Below are 22,451 nucleotides of genomic sequence, written 5' to 3'. Positions count from 1 at the left end.
AGGGACTTGTCTGTAGAGTTTAAGCATTTTCCAGGAATTCTGGTATACTTTCATAGTACTGATGGTTACCCCAAATGATCAGATCACATTCTAGGTTATCTGGAGAACCACAGTCAAAATCAAGAACCATGATACGTTTTCAGCCTGTGTTTGCCTTTGTATTTTTTTTTTTTTTAATTTTTTTTTTTAACGTTTATTTATTTTTGAGACAGAGAGAGACAGAGCATGAACAGGGGAGGGGCAGAGAGAGAGGGAGACACAGAATCTGAAACAGGCTCCAGGCTCTGAGCTGTCAGCACAGAGCCCGATGCGGGGCTCGAACTCACGGACCATGAGATCATGACCTGAGCCGAAGTCGGACGCTTAACCGACCAAGCCACCCAGGCGCCCCTGCCTTTGTATTTTTGACTGAATCGGTAGCCAGCAGTCATCTAAGTAGACAGTGTGAGCTTAATTCCAGTATATCCCAAACTCCTGAAATCCAGGTTTGTTTCCATCATCCTCACCGCCCCAAGACAGCACGATGGTCCGAGACTCCACAGTCTTTGGGCAACTGCCACAGCCTCCTAAATGCTCTCCTTATTTGCCTCTTCATCCTCTTACCCCCAAAGCAGTGTATTCTCCACATGGCAGCCACTTAATAGGCAAAGAAACTGGGAATCAGCAGGGATGACTAACTTGGCCTTGACTATCATGGTAAGTGTCAGAACCTCAATGGGAACCCAGCCAGTCTGACTTTCACTTAGTCAGTCAGTGGTAAGAATAGCATTTTGGGATCAGCCTGGCCTGTGGGTGGATCCCAGTTCTGCTGTGCAGTAGTTGTGTGAGCTTCAGCATGTGATCACCTTTTGTATTTTCACTTTTCTTGCCTTAAAGTGCGCTAATAATAACCTCATAGAGTTCGAGTGAGGAGTTAGAGAAGTCATTGCAGCGGGGGCTGTCAGGGCCCCCAGAGCCTTACAGTTCGGAGTGTTGGGGCCAGTGCCTTATCGACACAGGACTTTCTTCCAAACCACAGATCTCCCTGCCCAGACAGAGCTGAAGTGCTGAGGAACTAATATACATAGGAGCATCTTTCTACCATGACTGCTGGCATATAACTAGTCTAGCTTCCTCTCCTCTTGGGTGTAATAATTCTGAGGTATGTGTGCTACACGGTTTCCCAGAACTCCCCAACAGAATTAAAGCCCAGATGGCCACCATGGTAACATTCTTTATTGGCCATCTCCCCTACCCTGTCTCCTTCCCTGACTACCCTGTCAATGTTTCCTGAGACCTCCTACCTGCATTCAAATCCTTGTCTCAGGGTCTGTTTTTGGAGAACCCAGACTAAAACACAACGCAATCATTTATTCATTTAACAACTATTTATTAAGCTCTTCCATGAGTTAGACTCTCTGCTAGATCTTGGGGATGTTGCAACGGACAAGACAGAACGTATCCCTGCTCTCAGGCAATGGCAAGTAAATAAATAATGCCATCATTTTGGATAGTGACAACTACCATGAAGAAAATGATGGGATAGTGATGGGAGCAGGTTATATGGAGTGGTCAGGGAGGGCCTCTCTGAAGAGCTGATATTTAAGCTGAGACCTGAAGAATGAGAAGGGACCAGCCAAGAAACAATTTTGGGAAAAAGCATTCCAGAAAGATAATTGTTAAGTAGACTCTGACATAAACATGTGCTTGGAGTATTTATTCAAAGGAGCAAAATAAAGTTACAGAGTTGAGGTGTAGTCAACTAGAGAGAACATGTTAGAAGTAAGTTGGGGAAGTAAAAGTAAGCAGAGGCCAGATCATGCAGGCCCTAGGACATGGTAGGAAATCTGGATTTTATTGCAATGGCAATGACAAGCTACCCAGAGTTTTCAGCAGAGGAACGGCATGATCTTAGTCAATAAAACACAAACAAACAAATTCTGTTAGGCTCGGTATGGGAAATAGTCTGTAGGCGACAAAGGCAAGGGCAGAAGCAAGGAAACTTTGCTGGCTATTGCAGTAGTTTCTGATGAGATGTTGGTGGCCTGGGCTAGAGTTGTAGCACAGGAAGTGGGTAAATTTTAGACATTTTTAAAATGTTTATTTATTTTTGAGAGTGAGAGAGTGCGAGCAGGGGAGGAGAAGAAAGTGAGGCAGACACAGAATCCGAAGCAGGTTCCAGGCTCTGAGCTGTCAGCACAGAGCCTGATGTGGGGCTGGAACTCACAGTGACATCATGACCGGAGCCAAAGTCAGACGCCCAACCCACTGAGCCACCCAGGTGCCCTGAGACATTTTTGAGTTAGAGCTGGCAGGACTTGCTGACGGACTGAATCTAGAGGTTGAGGGAGAGGAAACAAAAATGGCCCATTTCAATTTCTCCTAGTGCAACTGGGAGGATGGTCGGGTCATGTACTGAGATGGGCTACCCTGGCAAGGAACAGGTTTTGGGTGAGGATGTGAGTGTGGAAATGAAGAGTTCTGTATTAAGGTAGAGTCGGTCATTAGATACCCAAGAGGACGTGTCCCTGTAGGCAGCCGAACTATGGATCTGTAACCACCCTCTCAGGGTGGGGGTTCAGGCTGGAATGGCAATGGGAAGTCTTTAACCTCTAGCACAGCGCTGTCCAATAGAAAGAGTATGTGGGCCACGTATACAAATTATTCTTTAAACATTTATTATTTTTTAAAAATACTAATTTTGGGGGAGAGTGCAAGCGGGAGAGGGGCAGACAGAGGGGGCAGAGGATCTGAAGTGGGCTCTGCCCTGACAGGCTGACGGCAGCGAGCCTGATGTGGGACTGGAACTCACAAACTGTGAAATCATGACCTAAGTGTAAGTTGGAGGCTCAACTATTTATTTATTTTTGAGAGAAAGAGGGAGTGGGAGAGAGGGAGAGGGAGAGGGAGAGGGAGAGGGAGAGGGAGAGAGAGAGAGAGAGAGAGAGAGAGAGAGAGGAGGGGGAGGAGGGGCAGACAGACGAGGATCTGAAGCAGGTTCTGCACTGACAGCAGCGAACCCACAAACCATGAGATCATGACCTGAGCGGAAGTTAGTCGCTTAACGGACTGAGTCAATATACAATTTAAAACTTCCCAGTAGCCACAGTAAAAAAGTAAAAAGAGGGGCACCTGGGTGGTTCAGCCGGTTGAGGGCCAGACTGTCTCAGGTCAAGTCATGATCTCTCAGTTACTGAGATTGAGGACTGCGTGGGGTCTGCGCTAACAGCGCGGAGGCTGCTTGGTATTCTGTCTCTCCCTCTCTCTCTCAAAATAAATAAATAAACTTAAAAAAGTAAAAATAAACAATTTAAACTATGTTTATTTAGCCCAGTATATCCCAAATATTACTTTAACACGTAATCAACATAAAAATGATTGATATTTTGCAGTCTTTCTTCCACACCCAGTGTGTATTTTTTTAAAAAAAGTTTATTTATTTTAAGGGGTGGCGGGGGCAGAGAGAGAGACAGAAAATCCCAAGCAGAGGCTATGACAGCGCAGAGCCCCATGCCGAGCTCCATCTCATCCATAGGGAGAGACATCGTGACTTGAGCCAAAATCAAGGGTCGGATGTTTAACCCAGCGAGCCACCCAGGCGCCCCTCCGGTGTATACTTTACATTTAGGGCACATTAACTCGCACTCACTCCATTCCAAGCGCTGGATTGCCGCAGGCCAACTAGGGGCGACCAGACAGGTCAACACCGCAGCGGTTCCCCAAGGCGGGGAGCGGGAAGCCGGGAACCACCCGGCCGGCACAGGAGGAGGCGCTTCCGGTGCGTCGCCAGGGACGGAAGCTGAGGCGGACCGGAAGTCGCTTGTGCGCGTGCTCCGCGGCGGAGGAAGGCGGAGGTGGGGGTCCAGGCCGCCTGAGGGGAGCTCTTGTTGCTGGTTGCTGGGTTTTGGGGCTGCGGGAGGTGAGCGGCCGGGGCGGCGGAGGTGGCCCGTGCTTGGGGCAGGAGGGCGGCGGGGCCCCGCAGGTGCGCGGCGTTCAAAGGGAGATGGCGCGGGCCCTGGAGTCAGGCTGTCGGGGTTCGCGCCCCAGCTCCGCTGCCTGCTCGCCTGTGACCTTGGGCAAGTCACCCCTCCTTGCCCCCAAGCGTTAGCCTCTTCATCTGTGAAGCGGGGATGATAGAAGCTGCTCTACGCTGCTGCTGTGAGGTTTAAATACTGTAATCCATGGGAAGGGCTAAGCACCGCGCCTGAAGCCTGGTAACCACCCAAGAAAATGTTTGGGATGTTTATCGTTTATGTTCACTTTTGTTGAAGTGAGGTTGCCGTCTTAACGTTATTGGCGACTACCAGTTTTTGAGCCCCGCCCCCCCAGCCCCTACATTGTGTTCTGCAGACATTTTACTTGCGTTATCACATTTGATCCCCCCAGCATTCGCAGAGATGGGTACTATTGAGAAATGGAAGCCCTCCGAGTTTAAGAAGCACCCCAGGTGCCCAAGGTTACCTGGCTAGGCAGCATGTGGGTCAGACTACGACTCCAGAGCTCATGCTCTTAACTGTATTGCTCTGTACCTCCCAGGAAAGGGAGTGTGGGCTGCAAATGTGCAGTTATTGAAGACTTACTGTTGGGTTTTTAATATTTCTTTAATTGTCACAACACCTCTGGGACACAGGTACTGCTTTTAATCCTTATTTTACAGATGTGGAATTGGCAGCTCAGAGATGGGAATTTGACTTGCCCAAGGTCACACAACAAGTAAGGGGCAGAAAAGAGTGACTTTAAAGCTCTCTCTAAAAGACTGCTGTTCTCTGATACTTGAATGTAGCTTAGCATTGCTCCTGCCTAAAGTGCGGGTAGCCTATATGGCAGGTAATCAAGTGAGAGAGGTCATCCGCTACATCTGCTCATTTTACATGTACGGCTCGTGCCAGGAGTCAGTTACTGAATGGGAGATGCTGAGAATGTAGAAATGAATGATATTTGTTCCCTGCTTTTAGGAACCTGTCTGCCTGTAAGGGATGGCAGAAGTATAAGTAGTAATTAACAGCAGAGTGTGATGAGTCTTGAGATAGAGATTAGAAGGAGGCTTTGGGAACCCAGAGGAGGACCCCAGCCTAGACTTTGAGGATACAGGCTTCTAGGAGGAAACAGATCTAAAAGCATAGGAGTTGGCTCAGTAAGTATATAGAAGATATACTGGGCAGAGAGAACAGTGTGTATAAAAGCGTAGAAGCTAGTGAAGATCAGTACAGAAATGTCTGGTGTGACTGGAGTGAGGCAGTCAGGCTGGAGACCCTAAAGGGGTCTGAAGTCCGTTAAGGACATGTGGTAGAACGAATGTCTCCATCTCATACTTTGAGTCATCTAGGTTACTTCCTGGGAGGCATCCACTGTTTCTTTAAAAAAAAAAAAATTTTTTTTTAATGTTTATTTATTTTTGAAGGAAAGAGCGAATGGGGGAGGGGCAGAGAGAGAGGGAGACGCAGAATCCAAAGCAGGCTCCAGGCTCTGAGCTGTCAGCACAGAGCCTGCCTGACCCAGGGCTCCAACTCACGGACAGTGAGATCATGACCTGAGCCGAAGTCGGACACTCAACCAACTGAGCCACCCAGGTGCCCGCAACCACTGTTTCTTTTTTTTTTTAAATTTTTTTTTTTTTTAACGTTTATTTATTTTTCAGACAGAGAGAGACACAGCATGAACGGGGGAGGGGCAGAAAGACAGGGAAACACAGAATCAGAAGCAGGCTCCAGGCTCTGAGCCATCAGCCCAGAGCCCGACGCGGGGCACGAACCCGCGGACTGCGAGATCGTGACCTGAGCCGAAGTCGGACGCTTAACCGACTGAGCCACCCAGGCGCCCCCGCAACCACTGTTTCTTATGCATTCTGTAGATACTATGTTCATTTATAAGTGTGTACCTTAATATTCTTGCCTTCCTTCCCCCACAGATTAAAGTACAGCATATTATAGGTACTATTGAACACTGTGCTTCCTTGTTTTTGTCATGTATGGATTCAGCCTTACTTTCCAACAGTTGCATTTTATTCCATTGTAAGGATGTACCATGTCTTATTTAACTAGTTCCCTTTTGATGGCATTTAGATCTTTTCCATTCCTTTGCTATTAGAAACACTGCTGCATTGAATATCTTTATACGTGGGGCATTTTGTACATGTAAGACTGTATCTGTAGGATAAATATCTAGGAATGGAACTGCTTGGTCAAAGTGTTTGTGTAATTTTCATGGAAAGTGGCAAATCACCCTGTATAAAGATTTGCAATATTCCATCCCCCCAGCTGTGTGTGAGAGGGCCTGGGTAGGAACTTTGAAGGCAGCAATTTGAGATTCTTGGAGGGTGGGAGGAGTCACTGATCAGACATGGTGCCTCATGTTAGATACTTACCATTTGAAGGAACTCAAAGGAAGATGCCTTCAAACAGTGGTTTTCATAGAAACAGGCATTGTAGCAAGGTGGCTAGGAGCGCCTGCTTTGTAGTCCTATAGACCTTCATTTGAGTCCTGGCTCTGTTGCTTAGGTGGAGCTTAGGTAAGTTCCTTAGCCTCTCTGTCTGTTTCCTCATCTCTGAATGGGGTAACAATGGTGTCTACTGTCTATTTTGCCAAGGATTGCTGTGAAGATTTAATGCATTATTACACGGAAAGCCCTTGAAACTGTTCCTAGCACAAGGTGCTACTTTGTTATTTTGTCACACCATCTCATCTCTCTACCACCCTTTTGTTTTGAAAATTGCCTGGATTTGTATCTTATCTCTGGCACCCCTTTGTGTGATCTTGGGTAAGTTGCCCCAGTTTTTTTTTTTTTTTTTTTTTTGTTTTGTTTTTTGTTTTTAACCTGTAAAATAGGGATAATATTAAGAGTATCTTCTTGGGTTTTTGTGTATTAAATGTATTAATACACTGGAAGTGCTTATAGCGTTGCCCTATATGTCGTGTTAGTAAACATTGGTGATATGTGTTCTTCTTTTGCAGACTTTGGCTGTTGGTTTAGTGCCATGCATCCTTTACAGTGTGTCCTGCAAGCACAGAGATGGGGCTCCTTGGCTTCTGTGTCCTGGCTGCTGTTCAGGACCTGCAGGGCACAGAGTAGTGTCCACGGCACCACATGTCCCGGTCCAGAGAGGCAGCAGGAAAATGGAGTTCAGAAGGATTTCAGCTCTAGGCTGGCTGCTGGCCCGACTTTTCAGCATTTTTTAAGAAGTGCTTTAGATCCTCAAGAGAAGCCTGACGTGGAGGACCCACCCCCCTATCTCACAGTGGATGAACTTTCTGGGAGGCAGAGAAAAGGTTGGTTTTATTTTTCTTTTCTCTTTGGACTTCTGCTTTGCTCCTTTCCAGCATTCCTGATTCTTAATTGTTCTTTTATTGCAGACCTGGCTCTGCAGGGTTAATAGTATGGGAAGGCTGCTGCCTTATGGAATTGTCAGACTTTATCAAGTAACGTTAATATAAAGAAACTCATACTTTTGGTCCATGTGACTGGGGGTGGAAGTCCTGGGGAGTCCTCTCTTTGGTTACTTTTGGAAACCCTATAGTCTCTGTTCTGATTTTTAGATTGTCTTAAGTCATAAGGCACCTTTCACTATTGGTGCTGTAGAAATTCACTTTTTATGCTTCAATAAAGGTTTTCTGAGAAACACTGCAGTCAGTTAAAATACCTTTTCTTTTTTTCTTTTTCTTTTTTCTAAAGTTTATTTATTGGGAGAGACAGAGAGACAGGGAGAGAGAGAACCAGTCGGGGAGGGGCAGAGAGAGAGGGAGACAGAGGATCCAAAGCCGGTTCTTTGCTGACCAGAGAGCCTGATGCAGGGCTTGAACTCACAAACCGCGAGATCATAACCTGAGTAGAAGTCAGATGCTTAACCAACTGAGCCACCCAGGTGTCCCAAAATACCTTTTAAAAAAAAGTTTGAAAAAATAAAAAACAAGTTTGAAGAGACATTGAAGGGCAACCAGATCTCTCCCCCTTTGCTCTGTTTCAAAAAAAATATTTCCTTCTATAATTATTTTTTTTCCAAATGTTTAAATATTTATTTGCTTGTTTATTTTGAGAGAGAGAGAGAGAGAGAGAGAGAAAGTGTGTGTGCGTGAACAGGGCAGGGGCAGAGAGAGAGAGGGAAAGAGAGAATCTCAAGCAGGCTCCATGCTGTTAGCGCAGAGCCAGATGGGGGGCTCTGTCCCACAAACTGCAAGATCATGACCTGAGCCAAATCAAGAGCTGGATGCTTAACTGAGCCACCCAGGTGCCCCTCCTTCCATAATTCTTAAAGATTTGATTGCAATCATATAGCACAAATCATTTGTAACTTGATGTTTTCATTTGACACTTTTCTAAATACTGCAGTCTTCATAATCAAATTTTTAAAAATTGGTACAAAATATTACATTGTGCTGTACTATGATGTACCTGTTCCCTATAGTAGGACATTAGGTTGTTTCAAAAGTTTTTTTTTTTTTTTTTTAATTTTTTTTCAACGTTTTTTATTTATTTTTGGGACAGAGAGAGAGCATGAACAGGGGAGGGGCAGAGAGAGAGGGAGACACAGAATCGGAAACAAGCTCCAGGCTCCGAGCCATCAGCCCAGAGCCTGACGCGGGGCTCGAACTCACAGACCGGGAGATCGTGACCTGGCTGAAGTCGGACGCTTAACCGACTGCGCCACCCAGGCGCCCCTCAAAAGTTTTTATAAGTAATGCTATAATATGTATCTTTGTATATACACACACACATATATACATATAAGTAGTGGGTGTATATATTCTAAGACCTTTTTTTTCAGAGTAAATATCAAGGAGTTGAATTAGTAAATCAAGGAGTGTGTACATCTTATGACTCCTGCTAGGTATTTTGTAGTCTTTTTTTTTTTTTCTTTTTAAATGTTTACTGATTTTTGAGAGAGCAAGCACAAGTGGGGGAGGGGCAGAGAGAGAGGGAGACAGAGGATCTGAAGCAGGCTCCAAGCTGTCAACACACAGCCCAGTGTAGCTCAAACCCAGGAATGTGAGATCATGACCTGAGCCAAAGTCAGGTCACGACCTGAGCCTCAACCTGCTGAGCCACCCACACACCCACTAGTCCTCTTTTTTTAGATAAGGAAAGTGAGCCAAAGAGCATTAAAAAAAAACCAAAATCTGATGTTTCTTTCTTTTATAAATTACTGCTGTTTTCTGTTGGTTTTCATAGGATTTTTTTGTCATCAACTTTTAACTTCATTTTGACTTTATTTGGGTCTGTGGATTAAAGATTGCTGGTGGGGACAGGGGTTGATAGAGGAATTTAGTTTGAAAGGGCTTGCCAGAGTGTGAAATTGATGTTCCTATTTTTTTTTTAAGTTTATTTATTTATTTTGAGAGAGAGAAAGTGCAGCCAGGGGAGGGGCAGAGAGGGAGGAAGAGAGAGAGAATCCCACGCAGGCCCCATGCTTTCTCATGAACCGTGAAATCATTACCTAAGCCGAAACCAAGGGTCCGATGCTTAACCGCTTAATGGACTGAGCCACCCAGGCACCCTTTGATGTTGTGAAAGCTTTAGGTGGCTCAGTTGGTTAAGCATCCGACTCATGATTCCAGCTCAGGTCATGATTTCATGGTTCGAGAGATTGAGACCTGTGTTGGACCCTGTGTTCACAGTGCAGAGCCTGCTTTGGATTCTCTCTCTCCCTTTTTCTCCTTGCCTCTCCTGCACACTTGCTCACATGCTTTCTGTCTCTCAAAGAAATAAACATTAAAAAAGAAGCTTTATGCAAATGTGTTTTACGTCATAATACAGCTATACTTTTTTTTTTTTTAAAGGTTTTATTTTTAAGTAATCTCTACTTCATCGTGGGCTCTACTTCAACCTGGGGCTCAAACTTATACCTGGAGATCAAGAGTCCCATGCTCTGCTGACTGAGCCAGCCAGGTGCCACAATGCTTGCTTTCATTTGAGATGTATGTTTGTAATTTGTAGTTTGTTTGTAGTAGGAAGTTACCTCATTTTTATTTTGTGGCTTTGTGTACCCTCCTGCCATTGTTGTTATTTTCAGAGGTTGGAGAACCTTGTTTTGAGAAGGAGGAGTGTAATGGATTTAAATTTATTTTTGGGGCGCCTGGGCGGTTCACTTGGTTTAGCCTCTGACTCTTGATCTCAGCTCAGGTCTTGATCTCCAGGTTGTGAGTTCAAGCCCTGTGTTGGGCTCCACACTGGGCATAGAGCCTACTTAAAACATTTTTTTTCCCCCCTAAGTTGATAACACTATCAGCTAGTCCTCCCTTTTCTGTTTTTATAACCACGTTGCCTTGATTCTCAGGTGCATGTTTCCCCTGTATTTTAAATGACACGGCCTGTAATTATGTATGTATGTATTGCAGTATTTCTTTTGTTCTGAAAGGCTGTTGTTAATTTGGCAGTACCTCTGGCAGTTAATGGTATCTTAGAATTGAGGCAACAGGGGGCTTGGATAACTGGTTGCCTCAGATGTGTCTGGGGCATTTGGGAAAGAGGCCTTTTGAGACATACGGTCCCTTTTAGTCTGCCTACTGTGGAATCCTCCTCTCATTGCAGTCTACCTGGAGACCTATGGCTGTCAGATGAATGTGAATGACACAGAGATAGCCTGGTCTGTCTTACAGAAGAGTGGCTACCTGCGCACCAGGAACCTCCAAGAGGTACGTGGGTTTTCTGCTTCCCTTGTTTCCTGCGCCTGGATGAGACTCTGCATTTGTGCCAGGACTTATTTTTTTTATTTTTATTTTTTTAATGTTTATTTATTTTTGAAACAGAGAGAGACAGAGCATGAATGGGGGAGGGTCAGAGAGAGAGGGAGACACAGAATCTGAAACAGGCTCCAGGCTCTGAGCTGTCAGCAGAGAGCCCGGCGCGGGGCTTGAACTCACGGACTGTGAGATCGTGACCTGAGCTGAAGTTGGACGCTTAACCGACTGAGCCACCCAGGCGCCCCTGTGCCAGGACTTAGACACAGCTTTAGAAACAGGGTATGGCCTGGTGAAAGTGGGTTTCCTTGAGTAAAGTGTGTAGCATGGGACTAAGGTATATTTTTGTTCTGGTTATTTTTGAAACTTTTATGGTGGTGCTCATTTTTAGGCAAGGATCTAGGTTAAAAATAGGCTGTGAGGTGGAAGGGAACGGAGGAGTTAGTGTTTAATCTCTGTACCCAACAGAGGAGATTTAGTTGGGGAACATGAAATGATTCTGGAGCTTGATGGTGGTAATGATTGCACAATAGTGTGAATGTACTTAATGTTCCTGAACTGTACACTTAAAAATGGTAAAAATGGTAAATTTTATGTATGTTTTTACCACAGTAATAGGAATAATAGGGAAGAAAAGGCTGTGGGTAGTGATTCTACAAGGCAGATTTCAGAGATTGTAATTTTCCTTTTTTTTCCTATTTTTCCACTCAGGCTGATGTGATCCTCCTTGTCACATGTTCTATCAGGTGGGAGTTTGTTCTTTACCTAGAGAGCGAACGTGTTTTGTGTCAGAGTTAGCAGTGCCAGGCTGGCCTACCTGTGGAGATGAGTCAGTGGACTTGCAGTTTTACAACATGGGAGATAGCAGCGATGGAACTGGGCTGACATTTGCCGAGCACGTGCTGCGTATCCTGTCTCGTGCTGAGCACTATACATACGCTGATTTAATTCTCACAACCACCCTATGGGGTAGGTGCTATAATCGAACCCATTTTATAGATGAGGAGTATGTTGAGGCACCCAGCTTTTCCTAAGGTTTCTCTTGCAGGTAATGGCACTTGTTAGGATGTAGCATCATGAGGGTTAGGGTGCAGTCAGTGGCCGGGGACAGGGTTCTTCTGAACGGAGATGGGTGGCATCCATCAGAAGTAAACATATTCTGTTTCTTACTTTGTTTCTGTGTACAAGACACATTTGTGTTAGTGTTTCCTCAGTGTTAATGGAATCCAGCATTTTTGTTGGGGGTGTTTCTGCTGTAAGACACTGAACTAGATGGCTTTGGGAGATTCAGAAATGAACCCTCCTCCGTGGAGCCTTTCTTTAAGGAGCTTAGTCTGATATGGGAACTAAAGCAGAGACACAAATAGCTCTAACATCTGGCAGAAAGCACTATATAAAAAATCAAACAATAAAAGAGAAGTTGCTAAGTATAGGGCAAAGTATAGTTATAAGGCAGTTAAAAGGCAGACAGACTCTGTACGAGGCTTTGTGAAGTAGATTCTGAGTTTGACGTAAAGGCTTGTCAAGAGTGGAGATATGCAGGAAGGGTGTCATTGTGGGAATGGTGAATTGTAGCAAGTGGTGCTTCTTCAGTTGGCTCCCTGCCTGTCTTCCCTTAACTTAAAAGGTATATATTCATTTAAAGGGTTGAAGTTTCTTTTGATTTTATTTCCGTTGCCCCACTCTTTTAGCTTGTGGTATAGTTGATTTTCAGGTTCAGTTATACCTCTTTTGATCTTTGTAGGGAGAAGGCTGAACAGACCATCTGGAATCGTTTACATCAGCTTAAAGCCCTGAAGACAAAACGGCTCCGCTCCCGAGTGCCTCTGAGGATTGGGATTCTAGGTATCCGGTAATTTGGAGATTTTGTGTTTTGATACTTGGGCTCCATGAAAATTAAAAAAAAAAATTTTTTTTTTTTTTAATGTTTATTGATTTTTGGGGCGAGAAAGAGAGACAGTGTGCAAGCAGGGGAGGGACAGAGAGAGATGGAGACACAGAATCTGAAGCAGGCTCCAGGGTCTGGGCTGTCAGCACAAGAGCCCAATGCAAGGCTTGAACTCACAAGCTGTGAGATCATGACCTGAGCTGAAGTCAGATGCATAATCAACTGAGCCACCCAGGTGCCCTGAAATTTTTTTTTTTAAGTTTATTTATTTTGAGAGAGATAGTGCATACATGTGCAAATTGGGGAGGGGCAGAGAGAGAGAGAGAGAGAGAGAGAGGGGGAAAGAGAGAATCCCAAGCAGGCTCTGTGCTGTCAGTGCAGAGCCTGATGTTGGGCTTGATCCCATGAACCTTGAGGTCATGACCTGAGCTGAGATCAAGAGTCGGATGCTCAAGTGACGAGCACCCAGGTGCCCCTTCATGTAGCTTTGTATGCTAGGGTTTCCGTTAGATGCTGGATTCCCAGCGTTTGAAGAAATGTCATGCGTCCCATGTAACTTTTGTATTTGATGTCAAAGGCTGTAGCATGAAATAAGCTAAAGCTCATAAAAAGGGCTTTTCACGGTGCTTTGAAGTCATGGGTACTCAGAATATGGTCTGTCCTTGTTAGAGTTTAATGGGGCTGATGGTGGCAGAGTTATGGATAGGAGAGAGTTTGGTGTCTGAAGCAACAGCATGCATTTAGAGTGTAGGCACCTTTCGTCTTGACTCCTGAAGTAGAGCCAAGTGAGGATCTAGATCTGCACTGACCAGTATGGTAGCCGCTAGCCACATGTGGTTATTTAAATTTAGCTAAAATTAAATAATATTAAAATTTACTTTTTCACTCTCACTAGCCACATATTGACTTCTCGGTAGTCACACTTGACTAGTGGCTACCATTTTGGACAGCACAGATAAAGAATATTTCTATCATTTGAGGAAGTTCTGTTGGACAGGTCTGATCTAGGTAGCTAGAAAGCATATCTCAAAAATGAATATTCTGTACCCTCTTGGTCCCAGAATTTAGTTAATGTATTTAACTTTAAAATTGGCTGTCCATTGTGGAATGATTAAATTAATTCGTCTTGATGGGTCAAAACATAGTTGGAGCATATCCTGTAATACAGATTAATGTACTAAGTGACATAGGAGGATGGAAGGATTAGCTGAAATGTTTTGTTTCTTTTTTTATTTTTTATTTTTTAATGTTTATGTATTTTTGAGAGACAGAGAGAGGCTGAGTGTGAGCTGGGGAGGGACAGAGAAAGAATGTGGCACAGAATCCCAGATAGGCTCCAGGCTCTGAGCTGTCAGCATAGAACCCGATGCGGGGCTCAAACCCACGAACTGAGAGATCATGACCTGAGCTGAAGTTGGACGCTGATCTAACTAAGCCCATCCAGGTACCCCTGAAATGTTTTGTTTCATTTCAGTTCCTTCATTATAGAAGCCCCTGGCTATATCTTTGTTAGGAATTTCAGAAATCCCCCCAATACTTTGTTTTTTATTGTGGTAGAATATAGGTAACATGAAATTTATCATTTGAACCCTTTTTTAAAATGTACAGTTCAGTGGCTTCAAGTTTATTCATATTGTTGTACAATCATCGCCACCATCCATTTCCAGAACTTTTTCATCTTCCCCAACTGCAGCTCTCTACCCATTAAATAACTTCCCATTTCCCTTCTCACCTTAGCTCCTGGCAACTTACCATTGTACTTTCTGCCTCTATGAATTTGATTATTCTCGGTAACTCATACAAGTGGAATCATGGAATATCTGTCCTTTTGTGAGTGGCTTATTTCATTTAGCACAATGTCTTCAAGATTCATCCATATTGTAGCATATATCAGAATTTCCTTCCTTTTTAAAGGCTGAATAATATTCCATTTTATGTATACACAATATCTGTTGATGGACACTAGGGTTGCTTCTACCTTTTGCCTATTGTGAATGATACTGCTATGAACATAGGTGTATAACCAAGAATAGGTTTTTTTTTTTTTTTTTTTTAATGTTTATTTTTGAGAGAGGGAGAGAGGGAGGGGCAGATTGAGGGAGGACAGAAGATCTAAAGCGGGCTCTGTGCTGACAGCAGTGAGCCCGATGAGGCTTAAACTCATGAAACCATGAGATCATGACTTCAACCAAAGAAATCAAGAGTCAGACCCTTAACTGACTGAGCCACCCAGGTGCCCCTGGATGATGGTTTAATTTTTTTCTGAGCATTTAATTGATTTCTTTAGTTGCTTGCTTCCTTTGGTTTTCTCATATAGGAAGATGCAGGTTCCAGTGCTATGGAAGTATTGGGCAAATTTGGGGAATGATGATGCTAGACTAAACTCTTAGAGAAGTTTCTGTGCCCTGGTCGCTGAATGTAGCTGGAGGTAATGTGTACTGAGAAGAAACCACGAGACCAGATGCATTTGTGAATGGGTACTTATTTTGTTTTCCTTCCTCAGGCTGCATGGCTGAGAGATTGAAGGAGGAGATCCTCAACAGGGAGAAAATGGTGGATATTTTGGCTGGTCCAGATGCCTATCGGGACCTTCCTCGGCTGCTGGCTGTTGCCGAGTCAGGTCAACAAGCTGCCAATGTGCTGCTCTCTCTGGATGAGACCTATGCTGATGTCATGCCAGTCCAGACAAGCCCCAGTGCTACATCAGCCTTCGTGTAAGACACTGCCCAAGAGACAGAGAGTGAACTTCTCCTTTCTCACTCTTAAAATAATGTTAATTTTGCTACATTAAAGCAAATTAATACACGCATATAGGACAAAACATAAAAAACAAAAAACTGATAAAGTCAGACTCCTTCACATCTCTTCTCCCCGGTCTTGTAGGCCACCTCAGAGGCAGCCATGTTAGTAGTTTCTTGTATAGTCCTTTTAGGAGTGTTCTTTCCATATCCATTCATACATGTAATATGGGATCTTTCCTACCATTCTTTCTGTATTCTAATTTTTTACTTAAGAAAATATCTTCAGTTTTCCTATTCCTTTTTTTCTTCCCCTGAACTTTAACTGAAAAAAAGTAGTAAAATCTGGTGACAAAATAGTTCATATTTCTTGAAGAATACGTGGAAAAGATAAAAAAAAAACATAAAGAGGAAAGTAAGAGTCACCTATATTCCAACCACCTAATGATGAACACTGTTATCATTTTGCTATATTACTCCTGTCCTTTCCTGTGTGTGTATGCTTTGTACCTGCATTTAGTTGTAAAAATGGGCTCTTGATGTACTTGGTTTTATAACCTTACTTTAAATGGTGAAATATTTTAATTTCATGTAATTAAATTTTCTATAACAGAGATTGGCAAATTGGCAAAAAAAAATTACAGCCTGTTTTTTGTAAATGAAGTTACTGAAATATAGCCTTACCATTTGTTTATATATCATCTGTGGCTGGTTATGCCATTACAGTAGCAGAATTGAGTAATTGTGACACAGACCGTGTGGTCTGCGAAGCCTGAAATATTTACTGGCTGTTTCTTATAGAAAGTTTGTCAACCTCTGTCATTTTAATGGCTATCCCACACTTCTTGGAAAGCTTAATAAAAACAATAGCTAACATTTATTAAATAGTTCTTCAGTGAACATCTTTGATATTCATAATTATTTCCTTAAGGTAAATTAATGTTTTCATATACAGGATGCAAATGGAAGAGAGTGATTTAACTTAGAAACCTAATAATTGGATCAGGAATGAGTGAGAACTATGAATTCCTGTTTTAAATCTGAAGTTTCTCAGGGGCGCCTGGGTGGCTCAGTCGGTTGAGTGTCTAACTTTGGCTCAGGTCATGATCTCGCTGTCCATGAGTTCAACCCCTGTGTCAGGCTCTGTGCTGACAGCTCAGAACCTGGAGCCTGCTTTGGATTCTGTGTCTCCCTCTCTCTCTGCCCCTCCCCTACTTGTTCTCTTTCTCTCTCTCTCTCTCTCTCTCTCTCTCTCTCTCTCTCTGCAAAAATAAACTTAAAAAAGAAAAAAGAAATCTGAAGTTTTTCCTCCCCACACACACTTCATAATATATATATTTTTCTGGTGTAGATGTAAAGAGTTCAAATGTTTTCTATTCATGGGGTATACTTCTGGTACATCTGCACCCTTTCCCTCACCACTGTGCTCCGTCAGGGTAACTGCTCTATCTACCAGTTGCAATGTGGTTTATATCATGTGCTTAGATACTAGTTTTTAAAGATAAAAAATGTCTGCCTTAAAAATGTCTCAGATTGGTCCAGTGTGAATATGGTGCCAAGAGGATTCAGAGCCAAAGGATAACGTCTAGGGAGCTCTGACCTGCTCCTTGGGTGGGAGCAGGTGTCCCATTCCTCTTACTAAGTTTTGGTGCTTCTCCCCCAGGTCTATCATGCGAGGCTGTGACAATATGTGCAGCTACTGCATCGTCCCTTTCACTCGTGGACGGGAGAGGAGTCGGCCTGTTGCTTCCATTCTAGAGGAAGTGAGGAAGCTTTCTGAGCAGGTGAAAAGTTCTGTTGGCTTTCATCTTATAAGTGTGTTTTTAGGAGAATGAGGACAACCTTTCTAGTTTTGCTTCCTGTGCTGTCTCCGAGCTGTAGAAGTTTAGAACCATACCTGGCCAGGAAGAAATACTTGGCTGAACATCTTTGATTTGCTGCCCATGCGAAGTTTGCTTCAGAGGCAGCACAGTGGAATGGAGAGAGCATGAGTTACAGTCAGATGACTGAGTGAATTCTGGCTGCACCATTCTCTGGTTTAGTGCCCTGGCACAGGTCATGTAACTATCTTCTTTTAGTTATTTATGAAAAAAATTTCTTCTTAAGTTTTGTTCATTTATTTTGAGAGAGAGAGAAACAGAGTGTGAGCAGGGGAGAGGCAGAGAAAGGGAGAGAGAAAGAATCCCAAGCAGGCTCCACACTGTCAGTGCAGAGCCTGATGCCAGGCTCAGACTCACAAACTGTGAGATCATGACCTGAGACGAAATCAGGAGTCAGATGCTTAACCCACTGAGCCACCCAGGCACCCCCTAACTGTCTTCTTTTAAACACAATTTCTTAATCTATGAAAAGAAGATAAAATAGTAACTTCCATTCCGGGTTATTGAAAGGATTGTCCTAATTTAAATGGTTTTTTGTTTTGTTTTGTTTTTAATTTTTTTTTTTTTTAACATTTATTTATTTTTGAGACAGAGACAGAGCATGAACAGGGGAGGGGCAGAGAGAGAGAGGGAGACACAGAATCCGAAGCAGGCTCCAGGCTCTAAGCTGTCAGCACAGAGCCCGACGCGGGGCTCGAACCCATGGACCGTGAGATCATGACCTGAGCCGAAGTCCGACACTTAACCGACCAAGCCACCCAGGCGCCCCAGTTTTGTTTTGTTTTTAAAATAATCTCCATACCCAGCATGGAGCTCAAACTCCCAACCCCAAGATCAAGAGTCACATTTTTGGGGTGCCTAGGTGGTTCAGTCGGTTAAACATCAGACTCTTGATTTTGGCTCAGGTCATGATCCCAGGGTTGTGGGATTGAGTCCCTCACATTGGGCTCCATGCTGGGCATGGAGACTGCTTAAGATTCTCTCTCTCTCTCTCTCTCTCTCTCTCTCTCTCTCTCTCTCTCTCTATCTCTGTCACTCTGTCACTCTCAAATTAGAAAAGTCACATGCTCTACTGACTGAGCCCCCCCATAGTTAAAAACTTTTTAAATGTTTATTTACTTATGTTGAGAGGGGGAGAGAGAGAGAACGAGAGTGCACATGCACCCAAGAGGGCGTGGGGGAGGGGCGGAGAGAGAAAGGGAGAGAGAGAATCCCAAGCAGGCTCTGGGCTGTTGGCACAGAGCCCCACATGGGGCTCAATCTCATGAATTGTGAGATCATGACCTGAGTTAAAATCAAGAGTTAAACGCTTAACTGAGCCACCCAGACACCCCAGTTTATTTTATTTTATTTTATTTTTAATTTTTTTTTTTTTTTTTTTTTTTATAAATTTTTTTTTTTTTTTCAACATTTTTTTAATTTATTTTTGGGACAGAGAGAGACAGAGCATGAACGGGGGAGGGGCAGAGAGAGAGGGAGACACAGAATCAGAAACAGGCTCCAGGCTCCGAGCCATCAGCCCAGAGCCTGACGCGGGGCTCGAACTCACGGACCGCGAGATCGTGACCTGGCTGAAGTCGGACGCTTAACCGACTGCGCCACCCAGGCGCCCCAATTTTTTTTAACGTTTATTTATTTTTGAGACAGAGACAGAGCATGAACGGGGGAGGGGCAGAGAGAGAGGGAGACACAGAATTGGAAGCAGGCTCCAGGCTCTGAGCCATCAGCCCAGAGCCTGACGTGGGGCTCGAACTCACAGACCATGAGATCGTGACCTGAGCTGAAGTCAGACGCTTAACTGACTGAGCCACCCAGGCGCCCCCAGACACCCCAGTTTAAATGCTTTTAAACTACCTGGCACCCAGTAAATTTTCAGAGAATGCTTTATCTGTCCATTCTAGGAAACCTCCCAAATCTCTTGTTCATTTTATCACAGAGCCAGCTCACTAGTTGAGGGACAGAGAACAGATGAGGGTAGTGAATCCCATCAGAGGCCAGAGGGGAGATAATTGCTATTTTCCTGCTATTGGGAGCTTGTCTCCCCCCCAACTCTAGGCCTGGATCTGCTAGCCCTGAAAAAGAGGACAGTAGGTGGGAATATGGAGCTTTTCTTTCATTAGAGTCTCCCTGTTTCCTTACTTGCTTGGCTCGGGAACTGTGGGAGGCTAGCTTCTGCTCCAGTTTTTAGTCAGCAGTTTCTTCTTACAGTCTGGCAGTGCTCTCTTCTCATCTCCATCCCTTAGTTCTCAATTCCCTGTTTGGTCCCTGGCTGCTCTCCATACCCCACCTCTGCAAGTGCTTCCTGGTCTCCAGTTGTCTCCTTCTCCCCTTCCACCTCTCCCACCATAGCAGAACTCTTCAGGATAGAGACATTCTGTTTATTTATTTTATTTATTTTATTTATTTATTTTTCAAATTTGTTTATTTATTTTGAGAGAGACAGAGTGTGTGAGCAGGGAAGGCAGAGAGAGAGGGAGAGAGAATCCCAAGCAGGCTCCACATCATCAGCACAGAGCCTGATGTGGGGCTCGAACTCATGAACCTCGAGATCACGACCTGAGCCGAAACCAAGAGTTGGATGCTTAATAGACTGAACCACCCAGGCGCCCTTGTTAATATCTTTTTATATGTGTGTGTATTTTCCTTAGTTTTATATATATATATATTTATAATGTAATATTAATATGTAATATTAATAGTGTTAATTGTTTATATGTAAATATATAATAATATATATAATATTGTTATAGTAATATATATAATATATAATGTATTATACCTAATATATACACATAATATATATAACAATATAACATAATATATAATATAATATATAGTATTAATATACAATATTAATATATAATATTGTTTAGTCATCTCTAATATTAAGGCACTCCCTTAGTCATGCCATTGTTAAACCAAATTAAAAAAAGTTACAAAGGACATTATTTGGACCGTTGTTAAAAATTTGATTTATAGTATGTGGATATTTAGGGGCAAAAGAGCATGTTGTTTGTAACTTGTTCTCAGAAGGCTCAGAAAAATATGTGCTTGCATGTGTATGTGCAGAGAGAGGGTGTATCTGAGTGTGAGCATGTGAATGATAAGCAGATGGTGTGCAGTGTTAACCGTGAACCTGGGCAAAGAGTATATGGGAGTGCTTTTTACTATTCTTGTAATTTTTCTGTAAGTTTGAAATTGCATCAAAATAAAGTTAAAAAAATAGTCTATTTATAGCAACTTTTTTTTTCTTAGTGAAGTTTTATAATGCAAGTTTTCAAACAGGTAATTTGAAAGTCTAGTACAGTAAGTACAGTTAATAAACTTGTCATATTTGCTTTATCTTCCTGTCTTTATGCATGAATATATGTTTTTTGAAACATTTCAAGGCTGAGTTGTAGATATCAGGCTTCTTAACTCTGTATATTTCAGTATGCATCTTCTCAGAATAAGAGTTTTTCCATTCATAATACCATTATTACATGTAGAAAATTGAACAACTAATATTATATGATATGTAACTCATATTCAGAATTTCTCTTTTTTAAAGTTTATTTGTTTATTTTTAAGTAATCTCTTCACCTAATGTGGGGCTTGAACTCACGATCCTGAGATCAAGAGTCACATGCTCTTATAACTCAGCCAACCAGATGCCCCTCAAAATTTCTTAATTGTCCAAAAATATGTATGTATGTATGTATTTATTTTTAGAGAGTATGAGTGGTAGAGGGAGGGAGAGAGAGTCTTAAGCAGGCTCCAGTGTGGAGCCAGACATGGGGCTTAATCTCATAACCTTGAGATCATGACCTGAGCCAAAATCAAGAGTTGGATGCTTAATCTACTGAGCCATCCAGGCACCCCAAGAATATCTTACTGCTTTTTTATTTTCAAACTAAGATCCAGTCAAACTTTGTGGTTTTATTTGTTGTTTTTTATATTTTTTCATTCTCTCTTAATTTAATTTCATTTTTTTTTGTTTGCTTTAAATGATACATTAAGTTTTTGAAGAGATCAGATACATCTGGATTTGTCTGATTGCTTCTTAATGTTGTCATTTAAAATATTCCTCTGAATTCTGATAAACTGGAAGTTAAATGTAAAAGCTTAATTCAATTTAGACTAAATACTTTGGGAAGAATACTTTATGGGCAGTGATTATATAATATTCAACTGGCAGAATGGTGTCATAATTTGATTTATAGTGTTATAGATTAACCATTATTACTGAACATTGAATTTCATCCAGGTTTTTGCTATTCTGAAAAATGCTTTGGAGATTAATTTTTATGTAAGGTTTTATTTTTCTAAAAATTAAAAAGTTCTTTTAAGGTTTATTTATTTTTGAGAGAGAGAGAGAGACAGTGCAAGCAGGGGAGGGGCAGAGAGAGAGGGAGACACAGAATCTGAAATAGGCTTCAGGCTCTGAGCTGTCAGCACGGAGCCTGACGCAAGGTTCGAGCCCACGAACCATGAGATCATGACTTGAGTCGTTGTTGGATGCTTAACCGATTGAGCCACCCAGGTGCTCTTGTAAAGTTTTATTCTGAAGTTCAGTTCTTCAGACAAGATGCCCAAATACGAAATTACTGGGTTAAAATACAGAGTAGAATACATCTATGAATGGCTGTAGGTGGGTTGAACTAATATCAATTAGTGATTTGGCATGAAACTACCAAAAAAGTTTTAAATTGCTTCCAATATATTCACTTTCCCTTTCTCAGGGGCTGAAAGAAGTGACACTCCTTGGTCAGAATGTTAATAGTTTTCGGGACAGTTCAGAGGTCCAGTTCAACAATGCAGTGTCTACCAACCTCAGCCGTGGCTTCTCCACCAACTATAAACCCAAGCAAGGAGGCCTTCGTTTTGCTCACCTTCTGGATCATGTCTCCAGAGTAGATCCTGAAATGAGGATCCGTTTCACTTCTCCCCACCCCAAAGACTTTCCTGATGAGGTGAGTATCAACAGTGAACCATGCCAAGCTGTTATCAGTATGTGTAAGCTTGCCAAAGGCTGGACCCAGTGGGATACAGCAGTCCTTGAATCTTGCTCAGGGGATCTTGTGGTGTATTGCCCTTTGATTCCACCAGAGTTAAAGTCCACCAGTGTTGGGGCAGAGATAGGACTGATATATTTAAAAAAAAAAATTTTTTTTTTGTAATTGATGTATAGTTGACACACTATATGTATATGATGTATAGTTTCAGGTGTACAACATAGTGATTTTGGCAAGTTTTATGTTATGCTGGTCTCACCGCAAGTATAGAGATAGGACTGATATTCTGGGAAGTTAAGGT

General features: G+C 42.8%; 1 protein-coding gene across 5 annotated transcripts in view; it reads left to right on the top strand.

Moving 5' to 3' along the window:
* The first annotated feature begins 3,765 nt into the window (after positions 1 to 3,765).
* CDK5RAP1 (CDK5 regulatory subunit associated protein 1) overlaps positions 3,766 to 22,451 on the top strand; it is a 230,485-nt gene continuing 211,799 nt past the window's right edge. For all 5 annotated transcript variants that reach the window (XR_009248947.1, XR_009248946.1, XR_009248945.1 and 2 more), the window contains exons 1-8: positions 3,766 to 3,898; positions 6,931 to 7,245; positions 10,502 to 10,605; positions 11,362 to 11,396; positions 12,395 to 12,495; positions 15,042 to 15,252; positions 16,940 to 17,060; positions 21,878 to 22,108. Coding sequence is in view for 1 of the 5 variants with exons in the window: in XM_058685307.1 (XP_058541290.1) it covers positions 6,954 to 7,245; positions 10,502 to 10,605; positions 11,362 to 11,396; positions 12,395 to 12,495; positions 15,042 to 15,252; positions 16,940 to 17,060; positions 21,878 to 22,108 (1,095 nt within the window). In the remaining 4 variants the exon portion in view is untranslated. The remainder of the gene's footprint in view (positions 3,899 to 6,930; positions 7,246 to 10,501; positions 10,606 to 11,361; positions 11,397 to 12,394; positions 12,496 to 15,041; positions 15,253 to 16,939; positions 17,061 to 21,877; positions 22,109 to 22,451) is intronic.

The sequence above is a fragment of the Neofelis nebulosa genome, chromosome 9 (assembly GCF_028018385.1).
Source record: "Neofelis nebulosa isolate mNeoNeb1 chromosome 9, mNeoNeb1.pri, whole genome shotgun sequence".
In the NCBI taxonomy this organism is placed as follows: domain Eukaryota; kingdom Metazoa; phylum Chordata; class Mammalia; order Carnivora; family Felidae; genus Neofelis; species Neofelis nebulosa.
This window is presented reverse-complemented; position numbering and strand designations above follow the sequence as displayed.